A 17,370-nucleotide genomic window follows, 5' to 3' on the forward strand; every position below is an offset into this window, starting at 1 on the left:
AAAAATTTTTTAAGTGTTTTGACAATATTAACATTATGGATTGTTTTAAGTCATACATTTATGTTGGCCAACACCTTATATTTGCAGCCTTTAGAAACAACTATACTTTTTCATTTATAGCTTATAATGATAGAAAATTATGATTCTTCACACCAACATGGCGCAAGTATACATATGTAACAAACCTGCACGTTATGCACATGTACCCTAGAACTTAAAGTATAATTAAAAAAAAAAAAAGAAAAGAAAAAAGAAGTAAGTAGCGAATCAGACAAAACACAGAGCAACTAAAAGTTATTAAAGGCTATTGGGAGCTGAATTGTGTTCCCCAAAATTTATATGTTGAATTCCTAACTCCCAGTCGCTTAGATTGTGACTATATTTGGAGATACATCCTTTAAAAAGGTAACTAAGTTAAAATTAAACCATAAGGGTGGGCCTCAATCCAATGTGACTGGTGCCCATTAAAGAAGAGGAAATTTAGACACACAAGAGACCGCAGAGGTGCACAGGTACAGTGGGACTACCATATGAAGAGGTGCAAAGAGGGTGGTTGTCTGCTTCTCAGGGAGAGCCCGCAGAAGTAACCAGTCCTGCTGGCACACTGATCTTTGATTTCCAGCCTTCAGAGCTGTGAGAAAATTAATTTCCATTCTTTAAGATACCCAGTCAGTGATGTTTGATATTTAACTATGGTGGTCCTAGCAAACTAATAGAAATGCCTTCTGTGGTCTAAGCACTTAAGATCCATTATGTCATGCACTCTATATTTCCAAAATTTAATAAACCTTTTGGGAGTAAGTTTTCTGTTATGTGGATTATGAGATGTATTATAAAGAAACACCATAAATAAACTGTGCCATAGAAATTAAAAAAAAAAAAGAAAATTATGATTCTTATAAATTTTATACAAATCTTTTACCTCCCGTTTTTGATGGTTGATTTGTATTACTATTAGGAAAACCAGATTTTAAGATATCAAGCATTATTTGGAATAAAGAAGGCCACTACATAATCATAAAATAAAACTTACTAAAAAGGATAAAACTTCCTTTCTTTTTTTTTTTTTTTAATTTTACTTTAAGTTCCAGGATACGTGCGCAGAACGTGCAGGTTTGTTACATAGGTATACATGTGCCATAAACCTTTTCCCTTGTGTGATCAACCAAAGCTTTATTATATATTCTTGTTCTTGCAATTTGGAAATGAACTTTTAATATGCTTAACAAAATATTTTCAGTTAATGCAGTAACAGTAATCTATAATACCTAAGAAAAGAACTTATCAGGCATCTTTTGATCTGTTGGGTTATACTTGAGAAAGACTATACAGTTTAGTTGTATAGATAAAGAATGTTAGTTTAATTGTCTAGGTTACACATCCTCTGGATTTGGGAGGGAATATTTGTAAAGTTTGATGCTTTTTTTTTTTTTTTAGAAAAATCACTACTGTCTTATTAATATTACTGCTTTTTTTTTTTTTTTTTAGAGTGTATAATTCAGCCCTACCTCAGGAGCGTCTGATGTTTATCATTGGTCTAAAACTATAATTGTATGAAAAAGTTTGCAAACTTTAGTATAATTAAAACAACTTAGAATTTTGACATGAAAATAGTATGAAATGCGTATTGTAAAACCTCTACCATTTAAATGTTTCACCTCGCAGCACCACAATACAGGATGAGAAAATAGAGAAAACCAAACAAAAATACTTGTTTCACTTCTTGGTTTTTCTAACTGTGTCAGTGTCAGCATGATTTCCCATCCCTGGAAACCACAGATCAGCCTCTGATAGTTCTCTCTTTTATGAGTCTCCATTCTCCTCCTTTTCCCATTATACCCCATCTAGTCAAAAGGACATAAAATAACTCTTACTTCTACCACCAGAATGCCTCTTATTTTTAGTTCCACTTCTGCTGTTGTCGTTTAGCATCTCAACATAACCCATTTCTGCTATTACAGTTATCTTCCCAAAGCCCATTTTGATTGCCACTTTCTTGCTTAATATTATTTTTCTTTTTATTGCTATAGTTGGTAGCCATTCTTCTATGGCATTTATTTTGCATTCTTCTATGCCCTAACATGGGTGAGCTTTATCTCCAAATAGAGGTGAACTTTATCTCCTTTCATAGTTATCCTGTCACCACTGTTTATGTTCTCTAATAATATTACAAACCTTTATTTTTTTTTTTTAACAACTGGATACTGGGTTTTTGTGTTCAATTTTTAAATTTTTGTTCAATTTTTTTGAATTTCAATAGTTTTGGGGGTACAGATGGTTTCTGGTTACATTACTACCTTTATCACACTTGTTACACTGCATATTCTTGAGGGAAGACCCCTTCATTGTATGTACCTAAATGTTACCACTCTGTATATTCCTGATACCTTTGTGTAGCTCCAGTGATGTTTCATGTTTCCTTTAGAACATTTACCACACTGTGCCTTAAAATATAATGAGTTGTATAATTCATTCTCTTTCCCCACTAGATTGTAAGCCCCTTGATGACATGGCTCATGTCTTATTTAATTAGGATGTTTTGATGGTTGTCTAATACAAGACAGGAAATACACAAATAAGCACACACACATATTTTCATTTACTCAGCTTCCGTATTTACTTTGAGTATATAGCACTGCTACATTTATTTCTATGAGGAATATAAAATGAAATGTATGTTCTGTGAACATAATATATCTTCAAATAATTTACATCTACAAGGAAAAAAAATGATGAAGTAAATTCAAAGGCATTATACAAGTGCCATGAAGTTCATATCACAAAAATATAAATTATATACCATATCTATATAATTTTTTTTAACTTGCTAAGTGAAATAGTAGTGTTGCTATAGCTGAAGTTAATGTGACTTTTAGAAAACTTACAGTATTAAATATTAATTTCATTTGCACAGTTTGGTTTTATCCAATTGTGATATTCTCTTAAGAAACATGGAATCTATTATAGAATGTTTGTTTTATGTTTTTCTGAAGAATGAGAAAAGTTAGATTTTCACATTTATGGTATGATTCACAGATCTGTAGAGTATAATTGCAATGCTCTGTTTTCTTTATGCTCTAATATAATTAATTTGTTTCTAGATGCTGGCATCACCATCTACGTCAGGTCAGCTGTCTCAGTTTGGGGCAAGTTTATACGGGCAACAAAGTAAGAATTTTGTGTTTATTCTGGGATACTTTATTCAAGGAGAAAAATAAGTAACTACCGAATAAAGAACAACCAGTACTTCCTTTGTGGCTTTATTGTATGATTTAAAAGGAAAAATGTTTAATTTTCATCGTTTTATTTTACTTACATAGCAAAATCTCATTATTTCAGACCTTATTGATCCTAAGGTTGCTATTACTTGGATATAGCATAGAATGAAATGTATTTCAACATCTTTTATATCTAATTTTTTTGCAGTATTTTTGAAGAATTTGCTAAACAAACTAAAAATAGACGTCTATTCTCTGTTTTCAATTAAAGAAAGTTAAAAGCTTTTTTTAGTTTATTTGATTGGCTGCTGTGTGTGTGTGTGTGTGTGTGTGTGTGTGCGCGCGCGCGCGCACGTGCACCTGTTTAAGCTCATTACTTAGCGGTCTGTAAAATGTTCTTTGTTTCACAAATATTTCTGAAATATTTCTTCTTTTGCTTTAGCTCAGTCTGGATATAGAATCTAGATTTTTGACTCAGTTTAATGCTTGTTCCATTTTGCAGGCTTCTATTTCTTTTAAAGCGTTGTAATACTTTTAAAGCGCTTAGCACAGAACCTAGTGCATAGTAAGTGCTCAATAAATGTTAGCTATTATCACATAAAATTTTTATAAAACTAAACAATAAAATATCTTTATATTTTCTCAAATTAACTTCCCAAATTGTTAAATATTAGTATGATTTTCTCTCTGTTAATGTCAGATCTGTTGATCTCCCATTTCTGTTAATGTAATCTCTGTTAATAGAAGGGAATTAAAAGTGTTATAAATTCCCATCAGACATTATAGGATAATTGAGTAACTGAAGAACACATCTGATGACTGACTATCTTAACCAGTTTCAAATAAAAATCAATAATTTGATTTGGAACTCTCCCAGTATAATGAAAAGCAAAGTTTTGATAGGTATCAGAATAGTTTGTCATACCACTTTACCTTTCAAATTGATTCAAAGTGGGAGGATGAAACTTATTTTGTATACAAGCATGGTTTCCATTTACTTTTTTCTGTCTCTCTTTTGTGGCTTTTCTCTTTTTTTGCTATGGAAGACAATTTTGTTAATATAGAATTAGTAGATAAAACTTACTCTGTATTAACAGTTTTTCTCCAGTCAAACCAAGAAACATTTTCATAGCTTATTACATAAAAAAATTGTTGTTTATCTACAAATATTTATCCTAGTTGTTGAAGGACTATTATTAGCTAGTAATTTATTCTGCTTACCCTGTGTTTTAGAATGATTTTCACCCTTCTGGTAACCCTTACTATAGAAATATCTAGTTATTTTAAAGCTACTTTTTATTTCTTTAGAGCAACTGCAAGGAACTTACCTTATCTTTTGGAAGACCACCGTTTATCACAGCAGAAAGTAGATATGGATTGGAGAAAAATTGTATTTGAGAAACTAAGGTTATTTTGTAAAGGATAATGGCAATTACTATAGTTATAATTAGCTATCTGGATTTTTAAAAAATCTGGTCTAATTTTTTTAACCTACAAATGTGAAAGTGTAACTGGGCTAAGATATGGAATGGGTTAGGTTTGAAATGCAGTTATGTCATTGGTATGATAGACATTTATGTTTTTGTTTTTAAGGACATACAAAGATTAATACATGAGCAAATTTATTTTCATTAGAAAAAGAATTTTTAAGGTACTTATTAGTTTAAAAAGAAGCCATGTATGGCAGACATTTTCCATTGGAGTTCAATATATTAAATCACTATATTCCTGTCACGTTGGTGAAGCAACATTTTGAATGTATGGCTTACTCTTTTAAAATGATATTTTAAATGTTAGAGTGCAGAAAAATTGAACCTTAGATCAACTTTCCAAGATGTCGAGCTAGAAGCTATAACTAGTGGAGAAAGAAAGAGTCTAGGTTGCCAATTTCTGTCTGTTAGGACAGACCCAGGAAGGCCAAATAGGTCATTCTGCTGGTAGGTATTCTGAACAAACACCGTGTCAGACAGCAGAACACAAGCTACCATGTGGGGCTTGAGGGTTAAGGTTTTAGTAATTTAAGTCAGAATGACAAAACTTAAGGGACTGACTTGAATGAAAGATGGAGAGATAAGGAATTAGTAGGTGAGTGTAGATTAGCGATATTATTCTTATGGCAACTTATTGTAATTGCACATTGAGATTGGTGTAACTAAAAGTTCTTTTGTTTCCCAAGTGCATTGAGTACCACTATTAATTCTATTCAGGTGATAAACTTTAATTGTAATTCGTGCCATTAAAATGTGAGATCTACTATCTATTGTGTGTTCTTGATGGTTAGAAGGGTTAGTGGTGGAAGAGATACAGAATGAAGAGTGCCCTCTCTAGAAGGAAGAGTCACTGAGATTAAACAAGAAAGGGAGTTCATCTTGGAATAGATACAGAAGTGCTTAAACTTAGATTTGGCTAGATTTGGGTGGAAGTGATTATACAGTGCCATGAGGTAGCCAGAAAATGCTGGAACAGAGACTCGTATGGTCTTCGGTTCTAGTATAGTATGATGGTATCCAAATATGTAAGAGACTTTTCATCCAAGAATTCATGTGAATACTGTGCACGGAATGAAAACTATAGAAACCAATTAGTATACTCTTGTATTCAAGTTGCATAATGTTTCCTATTTGTTATATTTGAGTGTGTGATAAGTTTTTAGGTGAATTAAGTCCCCACTTAACATTTGTAAGTTTTTTGAAACTGCGACTTGAAGCAAAACTACATATAACAAAACCAATTTTTTTGTTATCATCATCATTACAATGGAATGATGTTGAATGAAACAACATTATTCAAGGACCTGCTGTATGTTTTTTTGCCTAAAATCACAGTTTGCAAGAACGATCAATGGCATTAAGTGAGGACTTTCTGTACACCTTACAGGCTTCAAGACCCATGAGCTCCCTTAAGCTGTCTCCTAGACTAGAATCAACAGAGAACCAGGAATTAATTTCTCCTGGATAGTCAAAGCATTGGAATTAAGTGGTTGATAATTGCATTTACCTTTTCTTAGTTACCAGCAGGATCTAGGGCCTTGTAAGATTGGAGAAAAAGGAAACTGTCATTTACTGAGTGCTTTCTATGTGCATATTATCTTATAGGCACATAGCTTAGCAATCTGGGTGAATTCATTATACAAATTTGTATCTGAATTCTCAGAGGACCCAGGTGTTTAGTTGGAAGAGGAACTAAATCTGTCTTTCTAAGTTCTGGACTCCTAGCTTGAGAACAATGACATAGTCTCATGCTTCCAGCAGACATTTCTTTAGCCTCCTGCTTTAAGAACACCTATGTGAAAGCTGTTTGCTTCATAGAGAACCCAGAGCACAGGTGGGGTGGTTCAGAAGTGATGCTCTCAGCTATTTAAATAGATGCATGACATATTTTGGTTGCTTTAGGAAATTGTAGGACCATTGAACAGATACTAAATGCTTAGTAATAAGTACAGAGTGCTCTGGGATTTCTTGCTCTCTTTAACACGTGTTTTATAGTTAGGGAAGATAGGACATATTTATATGTAAAATATTAAATAACCGCCTATCATGCTGACACATAGATTAAAGATACCATATGCAGAATGGTGGAGACAGACTTTTAGGGAGCAAAGTCTGTCTATACCATTCTCCTTGAGGAGAACCAAAAAAAAAAAAAAAAGTTATCTATAGTGGTATGGAAAAGCTTCAAAAAGGTGGTAGGAACTAAAGTTGACAAATACTTATTGGATCCCTACCATGCATGTTCTGCCATGCTAGATACTGCAGATGTGTGGTAGAAGAGATCATCCTCATTTATGCCATCTCTGCATAGTATACCTACTGCTGTGGTGTTGCTGCATTATTTATTGTATGTCTTCATTGCCTTTGTATCCTCAGTACTTTGCATATGACAAGCACTCAGTAAATGTTGAATGCATGATGAACAAGAGGCAGTCTCATATAATCTAGTAGGATAAGTACACAAATGATTTTGCTATGTAGTAGAGTAAGAAGTTCAGGGTTATTTGGATATTTCAGATGAGATAGGGCACATTCAGGATGGTACAGCTGTAGACTATTTGGATATTTCAAAGGCAGGAGTAATCATGTATCTTAGAAAATGATTAGGAAAAGAATTTACTGATGAGATTATATTTGAGATTAGCATTGAACACACTGTGAGTAAACTTGTTTTAGCAGTGGGAATAACATCCACAGCATGGGATAGATTTAGGAATGGCCTACTATATCAAGACAGGAGAAACCTGTTAGGCCGTTAATATTGATTTCAGCAAGAAGTACGGTCTTCACATTTCTGAGAGATTTATTTCAAGATCATTGCTACTTTCCAAGTTTAAGAACACAGCCATAGAATAACATTTTCCGCCATAAAACAGCTGTTTTTGTTTTTTTTGGCGAAAACTATCACTTCATTATAATCTTATTTTATCTTCACTTTTGGTACCACCTGTTGGCTTTCTTTCCATAGGTATGTCTCATACACAGAGAGAGCTAATATTTATTGAGTATTATTTACTGTTTATCAGATACGATTTTAAGTATTTATGTGAATTAACTCATTTAACCTTCACAACAGCTCCATGAGAGGTTAAGGAATTTGCTCAAGGTTACATGGATAGTAAGTAGTAGAGCCAGGATTATATTACTTTGTAAGAGTAACTATGTGAACATGAGCTGAAAACATCAGTTTCTTCGAAACCTGAATGCCGTGACCCTAGAAAGCCATTTGTACATAGTAGAAGCTACCAGTGTTAAATCCACAGATGCCAAGAATCTGTTGAATTAAGACATTGTGATAGAATGTATTCATTCTAATAATTATGTATTTATTGGGTGCCTACAATGAATGAGGTATTATTTCAAGATATAAGTAAGAATATGGCAAACAACAAATGTCCTGTTTTTATGGAACGAGAGAGAGAGGGAATGTTACTACTACTGCAGTAGTCCAGGAAAAAAAAAAAAAATAGGATGACTTGGACTAGTGGAGGTGTTAGAAGTGATCAGATTTGGGACATTTTGTAGACAGAGCTAATGGGACTGGATGATGTAGGAGTGAAAGAAAGGGATCAAGAATGATTTCTGAGCTTTCAGACCTGCAAACCTTTGTGAATGAGTGCCACTAATCTAGAGCAGAAATTTAGGTTGAGGAATGTAGAGTGTACTTGGGAGATCCACACAGCTGTTCCACAGGTAAAGATTCTGTGGCGCTCCTCTAAAGATCCAGCCAGATGTTGAGACTCTCAGCTGATTTGAGCACAGCAGCCACTTCTATAGTTGTTGAAGCCACTTAGCTCCATCCATGTTTCTTGTCTCATGCATTCTTAGCACATAGAAGGCAAAGCCTGTTCCTCCTTCAGGTGTATAACTTGTCCTTATTTTCATATATCTTGTCATTCTCTCAGACAGAACTATTGTAACATTTATACCCACCTGACTCCCCACCACTGCCACCACCAGACCCCTGGCTAAGTCTCATATGTTGTTTAATTCATATACTAACTTCTGTCCCCTCCAGGAAAATTTCTCTGCTCCCAGACTCATTCTATTCCCAAGTCTGAGTTAGTTCTTACAAGCACTCAAACACTTCGTGTCTACTGCATGTAAACACCTTGGTCATAGCACTTATTCATTTTTAAGTAGTCTTTTGTATCTCTAGAACAAGAGAAGGGGAAGTATTCTTGGTGAGGAGTTAGATATGAGTAGTAAAGGACAGATTTGAGGAAAGGAATAGAGAAAGAAGAAAGAAGATTATAAATCAGATATGTAGTATGTAAACAGAGTAAAATGTCCGTTAAGGTTAGAAAACATCTTTGGGTCTTGACAGAATTTTAATACTATAGAACAGTGGTTCTCAACCCTGACTGCACCCATAGAAACACCTAGGGAATTTTTAAAATTCTGCTGCCATGATTGCCCAAAATCACAATGGCTGCAGAGGAGACCCAGACATAAAAGTTCCCTGGATGATGCAAACATTATTAACTACCATTAAAAAATGGAAAATGATATTGGTTGCAAAAAAGGACATTGAAATAGGAGTCAAGAAATTGGATCATTGTCTTTATGCCTCATTACTTGTGATCTTGAGCAAGTCACTTAATGCCTAAAGTGAGTTCTTTATCTGTAACCTACTTGGATAATCTCTGGAGTCTTTTCTATTCTAAAATACTTTCAATTTAATGAAGAAAATTGCATAAGGAAATCATTTTACAGGGATCATTAACCAGCTAAGTGCAAGACAGGTTGAAGGTAAGAAGCCATTGACATAGAGCACCATTTAGAACTGTTGCCCTTTTTAGTATGGGCATGCCAGTGAGTTCCTAGAGGAAGCTGACTGCTTTGCAAATGGAAAAGGGGACACTTTGAGGCATCAATTAAGGACTACTCTCTCCTACCCCCATAAAGATTTTAGAGGACTTTAAGTATGAATATTCAGGGATTTGGTTGCTATGATTTTATTTTTTTCATGTAACTTAGTATTTTTTGTTTCTAGTAAAATATTGAATAAAGAATGACATATTTTGCCATAAGTGTTTAAGGGATGTGCTGTTAATCAGTTTGTGCAGTGAAAATAATTAGTGGAATAATTTCTTAGATCATATTCTTTAAGGGTTTCTGAAAAATGATCAATAAAGAATTTGTTTTGACTGTCTAACACCCTGCCAGATAAGAAGCAGGAATCTATTTAGAATGTGTTCGTATAGTCCTCCTAATATTGTATTATTCATAATTAGCAGTTGTTAGATTGAAAGAAAAATTTGACTCAGAATTATAACCTTTTAAACTTTTTAAAAAAATTTGTTATTTTATTCTTTGTAAAAAGGTGATAACCCTCTTTATAAGATGATTATAAGAAGGAAGTGAGATGAAGTAGTATAGTGCTTTGTTGAGAAGTGCCCGATAAATTTTAATTTTACTGTCCCCCCAGTCACCTGCTCATACAGAACTCGTTTATACATATTTTTGCCTGTTTTCATTTTTTTATGCCAAGAAACTCCTTGAGTTCTTCCCATTTTTCTTTTTTTCAGCTGTATGTCCTATTCTTGGCATAATATTTTAGAGATGTTTTTCTGTGATTGTATCTAATTATACTAGTGAGAAGTTAGATTTTTTTTTTCCCTTGATCCTATTCAGTTGTGATAGTTTAACTCAAGCAACTCAAAGTTAATGACTTGGTATATTTAGTTTCCCAAAAACAGATCTTTATATATACCTATCCAGTGCCATTAATTCTTTATGTTTTAAAGAAATTCAGTTTTTAAAATATATTTAAAGTAACAGTTATTGAGTATTCAGGGGTTGATGATCCAATTTGAAGTGATGTACTCTTTTTTGATCTTTTTGTACTACAGCAAAATGAAACTTAGACTTTTTGAAATTGCTAGCTGTTTCTGTGAAGATTAATTTTCGAAAGTTAAAATTAAACACTGAAATTAAGTTACTTTATTCCATATGGTCTCTGTCCAGTTTTAGCACTAAAATCAGTTCAAGGATGCCAATCCCTAATTGACCAAATAGCCTTACCATTCTTGTTTTCTTCTCCAGATTTTTTTTGCTGATGTTCAGATAACTTCCAATCTCTAAAATATTCCTGAAATTATAAATTTTTATGATACAACATAGAATAATATATATGTGAAGACTTGAAGGAGTCAAATCTCAGTGAGCCTTTTGTAGGACTCAATGATTATTAAAAGGGGGACAAAGGTGCACTAGATTTTTGAAAAATGTATGCTTGTTTATGGTGGTGAATGTGTATAGAGGGTGAAAAGTAAAGGAAAAGTAAAACAAGAAAGAAAACTGATAGGTATGAAGATGAGAGAAAAAGAAAATGGAGGGAAGGGAGCAAGACGTGGAGATTTAGAAAAAAGGTTGAAAGCAGCGGGAAAATACATTAGAGGTGTTGCAATTAGTAGACACTCACGGGGTGCTAATCGAGAGTTCTGTTGGGCTCCCATAGTGCTGCTATTAAGGAGCTAAGAGATCTAAATTCTAGTCCTAGTTCTTTGTGTTGCCATGGAGAAGTCAGTTAACTTATATGAGGCTCAGTTTCCTTATCTGTCTGGGAAATGGGAACTAGGTGATCTTTAAGATCCCTTCCGGCTCTAAAATTGTTTGACATTTTCTTGGTGGTCAGTAACTGTGAGAAACACATTCCTGAGGAAAATTTGCAGCTATAGCTGACTTCAGGACAGCATGTTTAGGGAGTAGGATGTAAGCTCCCTGAGGGTAGGGGCCTTTTCTGTTGTGTTCACTGCTGTATCCCCAGCAGCTAGCACAATGCTTGTTACATAGTAGGCATTCATTAAATGTTTGTTGAATGAATGATGTGAAAAGTATCATGTTGATGGTTATGAGCACACCTAGAAAGCCTTAAAGAAAAATGGTGTGCTTTAGGGAGGGAAAAGACAGATTTCTTCAGAAGAAATCTTAAGCAGGCTGATTTTTAATCTCTTATTCTTCCTTATTTTGTCCCAGTTTCAGAGAAAGTGGCCACAGCTAGTGGCATTCTCATAGTCACAAAACTTACGGTGATTGTAGACATACATAACAGTGTACATGTAATCTAGGCCAGTTCCCTTAAAGTATCTTACAGAAAGGCAGAACCAAACTTGGGTCTTCATGAAACTTGAGTGAAAAGTATATACGTAGAATATATTAGCTGTATTGAATTAGATTGATTGGATTCATTCAGTTGAGAGGCAAAGTTAGGCTACAAGCAGAGATACAGGCTGCCAAATTTAAGATAACAATCAGTGAGATACTCGCTAACCCCTCCTATCCCTAGGTTGGAAGGTGAAACATTATTATGCCAAAAGATAAAATCACCTTAAGTCCCTAGCACTGAAGTCATCTATTTACTGATTAGCTGTCACTCTATCTTATCCCTTTTATTTAATCTCTAGTTCAGAATAAGTTTGGTTGATGAAGCAGACTAGAAATAGAAAGCACTAAAAAGTGTGGGTCAGGAAGATAGAGGAAAGGAGGAGGAATTCGTAGACAGAATGACAGCGTAAGTGATAGCTGTACTTCTTGACTTTGAAGCGTAAAAGGAAACAAAATAAACGTATGCTATGATAATTATCCTGGATTATTAAAAAATTATAATTCCTATAATCTGAATAAAAACTCAGGAAATATACATTTTTTTAAAAAAAGTTTATCCAAAGTATTTTTGTTTTGTTTTGTTTTGTATCGGAATGATAAAACTCTTAGTAGTCTTTAAAAAAATAAATAAACCTATTAGAATGTATAGTCCATCCCCACACCTGGCTCCAGGGGTACTAGATAAATATAGGGCCATTATATTTTGACATATTTTTAAATGTTTTAAAATTTTGTCTTTTATAGCTATATCAGTTTGAGTTTTTTTAACAGTTGCTGGCATTTTATGTTGGGGTTGTAAAAATAGTAATGTTGAGAAATATGTATAAATAGTAAATTGGCTTTTTCTAAAATAATTTTTAAAGGATCACATAAAATTAAAACTACTTCAGCAAAGTGGGGTTAAATGTCTTTCTGTATACATCAGTTGTGAATAAAGACATAAGAACACATGATTGCAAAATTTCATAATGGCCTCTTTGTATATACACATGTACATATGTGCAAATAGGCCTTTAAGAAAATTTTGGAGCAATATCTATTCATAATATTGTAACTTATTTGTTAGTCATTGATATACTTTATAATGAAATTGAAATATGAAAAATAGGAATATGAAAGAAATATCCATTCGTAATATTAAATTTCAGACTAGAACATAATTTTTTGTTAAAATCAGAGTTTATTTGGAATGAATCAAATATATCCATTTAAAATTTGCGTACTATGTTAGGTCATTAAAAGTGTCTTAAATTGCCAACTCCAGAAGATGGATAACAATTTCATTCCTGATGGCAATGAATTTCCTTCTTCTGAATTTTTTTATTAGGTGCACTAGGCCTTCCAATGAGGGGGATGAGCAACAATACCCCTCAGTTAAATCGCAGCTTATCACAAGGCACTCAGTTACCGAGCCACGTCACGCCAACAACAGGGGTACCAACAATGTCACTTCACACGCCTCCATCTCCAAGCAGGTATTTATTAATGGACCAGAATATTTTTCAAAATGTATCTTGGTAGAGTAAGCAAACTTAATTTTTTAATAGGGTAATTAATTATTTGATTTTCTGGTTCAGTGCCCTTCACTGAGGAAGAAAATACCTATGCTCTTTTTATTTCAGTGCAAATTGTTAAGTACAATACAAGTGGTTTTTATACTGCAGCTCTCATACTGGTTGTCAGTGGGGTGGATATCAAGGGTTAATCACTTCCTGGGGAGCTTTTTCAAAAGGCATCTGTCTTCCTCAAAGAAATATGTGCAATTTAAAATTCCTCCCGAGATGATTGTGATCATTGCTCCCTCACCACGCATCCATTGCTCTAATGAGCATAAAGTAAAACAGATGACATAGACTATACATTTAGTATGCAGAGGATAAAACGATATGCCTTTGAAATGAAATTATTCTAAATATGTGTGTGAAATACGTTATATTTTATGTCACAGTCACACCAGTAGTTCTCTTATCTTAGATACCATGTCAGTTGCACTATAATTTGCCCTTTCTTGTTTATTTACTTTTTCTTTTCAAAGAGCTAGAATGACTAAAGAATTAATAAAAATTAGAACTGCAATTTGAAAGTATATTTGAGATTCTAGGGTTGGACCAATTGATTATTTATAGAGAATTTTAATGAGTGATTGTAGAGAGCTTATTTAGTATAATGGACTTCTTTTTCAGGGGTATTTTGCCTATGAATCCTAGGAATATGATGAACCACTCCCAGGTTGGTCAGGGCATTGGAATTCCTAGCAGGACAAATAGCATGAGCAGTTCAGGGTTAGGTAGCCCCAACAGAAGCTCGCCAAGCATAATATGTATGCCAAAGCAGCAGCCTTCTCGACAGCCTTTTACTGTGAACAGGTAAGACGTTTATTGATACTGTGTATAATTGTCTTTCTGGGTATACTCAGATTTGCCTTTTAATATTTTCACTTTGTTCTTGAGGTGTAGCTTCTCTTTAATAAGTGTGTTTCATCATGCATTTATGTCCAAAGATTCTGTTACCCATCACAAAACAATACGTTTTCTTGAAAATCAGGTTGATTTTGGAAAGCACATTAAAACTTTTTGTTGTTGTTGTTGTTGTTGTTGTTAGAAAAGGATTGTTCTTGGATTCGCCACCAGGCAGATTTTAGTTGATATGTCCTCTCTTTATAAAATAAGTTGATTACCTGTGTGGTAAGAGTTTTAGGCTTATGAATAGAACTGGAGACGTGTGACTGTTACTACTTTGCTTTAGTTATACTTTGAATACCTTCTCAAGTAAGATTTGGTTTTGTGCATTGGAGACTTACCAACCAAAGACTTTTTAAGATCACATCTATAGTATTTGAAAACCGTATCATGTTTAGGGATTCAAAACAAAAAGATGGGTTTTTGTACTTTTTCACTTCTCTTTGCATAGTCTGTTGCATATACTTTGCAAATAAGAGGAGTTACTCGTTTTGTTAGATTTTCAAGCTGTTAGGGTAATTTGTATGAGAATTATGTCTGAAATACAACACTTTCTTGCAGAAGTAGTATTTAAGCTTGATTGCCTACATGTATATGTATACTTTTTAAATGGAGAAATGTAGGGGCAAAATGACCTTGATCTAGTTGTTATTTTCATACCTATTTGGTTCACTTTCTTCTGTCTAGTAACATCTGAATTAAAATAGGTTTAGCACATTTACTGTTTAATCTTTATTCCATAAACTCTGGGTTTTGCTTTTATTTAGATATCTGTAATTTTACTGCTCTTTTAAATTTAAAAAAGTTATTTGTGAAGAGTTATCAAAATTCTCATCTCCTAGATAGCTTTCTAACCTTATATCTTTATCGTAACTTTATCCTGTCTTTGTACATTCTCATAGTATTGGGCATTGAATGTATATTTAAAATTTTACCTTTCAGTATTTTTTCACATTTTGTTTTTAAAATATACTTTGCTTAAATTGTCAATGTAACATGGATCTCTAAAACCCTGCTTATTTCTACTATTGGCAGATTGTATTTATTATAAATTGTTTTCATCTCTGAGCACTTATTCCATGTTTGATGGTACCTGTAATAGCATCAGCAATTCTAATATGCTATTAAACAAAAATTTCCATTGACTTTCTGGCTCTTCTCTAGAGTGTTTGTTGTTTTGTCAGCTGCATGTTTTATCCAAAAATTGTTTCGCTATAGGTTTATAGATTTAGTCAAAACCCAAAAACCCCTGTCATCTTCATACAGGTTAACCCCACTTACAACATTGATACACTAAGTACCTTTTATCAGAAGAATATATGACGTTAAAGACATGTAGTTTCACTATAGAATCTGCATTAACAATTCCTATTGACACTCTTAATTATTTGGCCTTGTTCTAAGTTCAGCCTTATTTTTTTTTCTTCACATGCTTAGTCTTTTACAAAAAAGGGAGGGAGGCATTTGTAACTATTTACAAAATACCAGTTGTGCGTTAATTTAAAATTGGGGACACTATAGACTGTGTTTTCTTTTAAGTATATGAAAGATAAACTATATTTAGATAAGAATGATGTATTTTTGAGCACTGAATTCAGTTTTAAAACGCACCATTCGGTTCAGGTCAACTACATATTTATTGAATGTCTGTTATGTCTTCCTGAACACTAAAGGGCAGAGGACGCAGGGAGGAGTTTGACATGGGAGGCATATGACATAAACTCTGTCCATGAGGAGTTTATATTCTAGTTGGGAAAGATGAATACTGTATGAGAGAAGATCTGTTATAAAAAGTAGTAATTGCAAGCTTTACCAATAAAGAATAAAAACAACTATTTAGCAAGAATAATCTTAACACTAACCTGCAAATTTTTGAGGTTAGGTAATTCAGATATCCAGTAAGTTGACTGTTCAAGTACACAAAATGTGCCCTGAATCTGTTTTCCTCAAGGTTCATATATAAATTCTTGAGATTTTGTTTTTTAACTAATCTGCTTAAATTGTCTGGTTCTCATTTGTTCATGGAAGGACTTTAGAGAAGTTTTCAAGTAAAGATAAAGAATAGATTCAGAAAAATAATACTAGTGTTGGTTTTGAAACATATTGTTATTTTATATGAAGAGACCAAAAATATACACTTCTGTTTTTCTTCATCTGAAAGTTAGTGTTCTTACTGTATATCTAAAACTATTTTCTATGTACCCAGTATGTCTGGATTTGGAATGAACAGGAATCAGGCATTTGGAATGAATAACTCCTTATCAAGTAACATTTTTAATGGAACAGGTAAGCTTATTCTGGAGCTAGTACCCTACAAAAAATATGATAGATTTATGAAATATAAAGCAGTTCAACACACTGGTCTTTAAATACTGTAGGATTTTTTATTGTGCTAGATGGTAGATTTTAATTCAGTGAGAAATAGGAATAGAATTCAATACAGTGAATAGTTGAGAGATATGTAAATATATGTATCTTTTACTTGGCATGGTAACATAGTAATTTGTGTTATAACATCAGGATTATTTCCTTAACACCTAGAGAAAGCCTACACGTTAACTTAGTTCGTATTTATGCCTCAAAATATTTTGCTTCATAGCTTTTACTGTCCTCAGCCCTGCAACTGTGAGAACTATAGCTTAGACTACGTTGGGTGGTATGACATTCTGGCTATGGAGATCCAAATTGAAGAGAACCTTTAAAATTGTGTAGAACACTTACATTTTTTCTTAATAGTTTTAATAATACTAATGTTGGCATTTAACCTTTATGAATTGTTGATCCAGTTTTATGTATAAAATTTAGTTACATGGAAAACCAACTCTGATTTTGACAGTAAAAAATTCCTGCAGTCTTTTGGTTTATTTCTTTTATCAACTGCTTCAGATAGAAGAGAACAGGAAGCTTTGTTGCTATTTTGCTTTAGGTTTTACCCTCTCCACCCTACAGACCCTTTCCTGAGAAAGGACATAAAGGATGTTATGATCATAGGAGCAAAAATGAACAGCATAATTGGGAGAGAATTAAGTGTAAAGGAAGTGAAAGGTAAAAGAATGCTCACTGAAATGGAGCGTTTGTAGAGGCAAGAGAAGA

The 17,370-nt window shown here is 33.4% G+C and overlaps 1 protein-coding gene across 5 annotated transcripts in view; it reads left to right on the forward strand.

Annotated features, from left to right (window-relative positions):
- CNOT2 (CCR4-NOT transcription complex, subunit 2) overlaps positions 1 to 17,370 on the forward strand; it is a 110,613-nt gene that overhangs the window by 70,958 nt on the left and 22,285 nt on the right. For all 5 annotated transcript variants that reach the window (XM_011929320.1, XM_011929317.1, XM_011929319.1 and 2 more), the window contains 4 exons: positions 3,102 to 3,168; positions 13,146 to 13,293; positions 14,002 to 14,184; positions 16,484 to 16,563. In XM_011929320.1, the coding sequence (XP_011784710.1) occupies positions 3,102 to 3,168; positions 13,146 to 13,293; positions 14,002 to 14,184; positions 16,484 to 16,563 (478 nt within the window). The remainder of the gene's footprint in view (positions 1 to 3,101; positions 3,169 to 13,145; positions 13,294 to 14,001; positions 14,185 to 16,483; positions 16,564 to 17,370) is intronic.

Source organism: Colobus angolensis, unplaced genomic scaffold (genome assembly GCF_000951035.1).
Source record: "Colobus angolensis palliatus isolate OR3802 unplaced genomic scaffold, Cang.pa_1.0 Scaffold80, whole genome shotgun sequence".
Lineage (NCBI taxonomy): Eukaryota > Metazoa > Chordata > Mammalia > Primates > Cercopithecidae > Colobus > Colobus angolensis.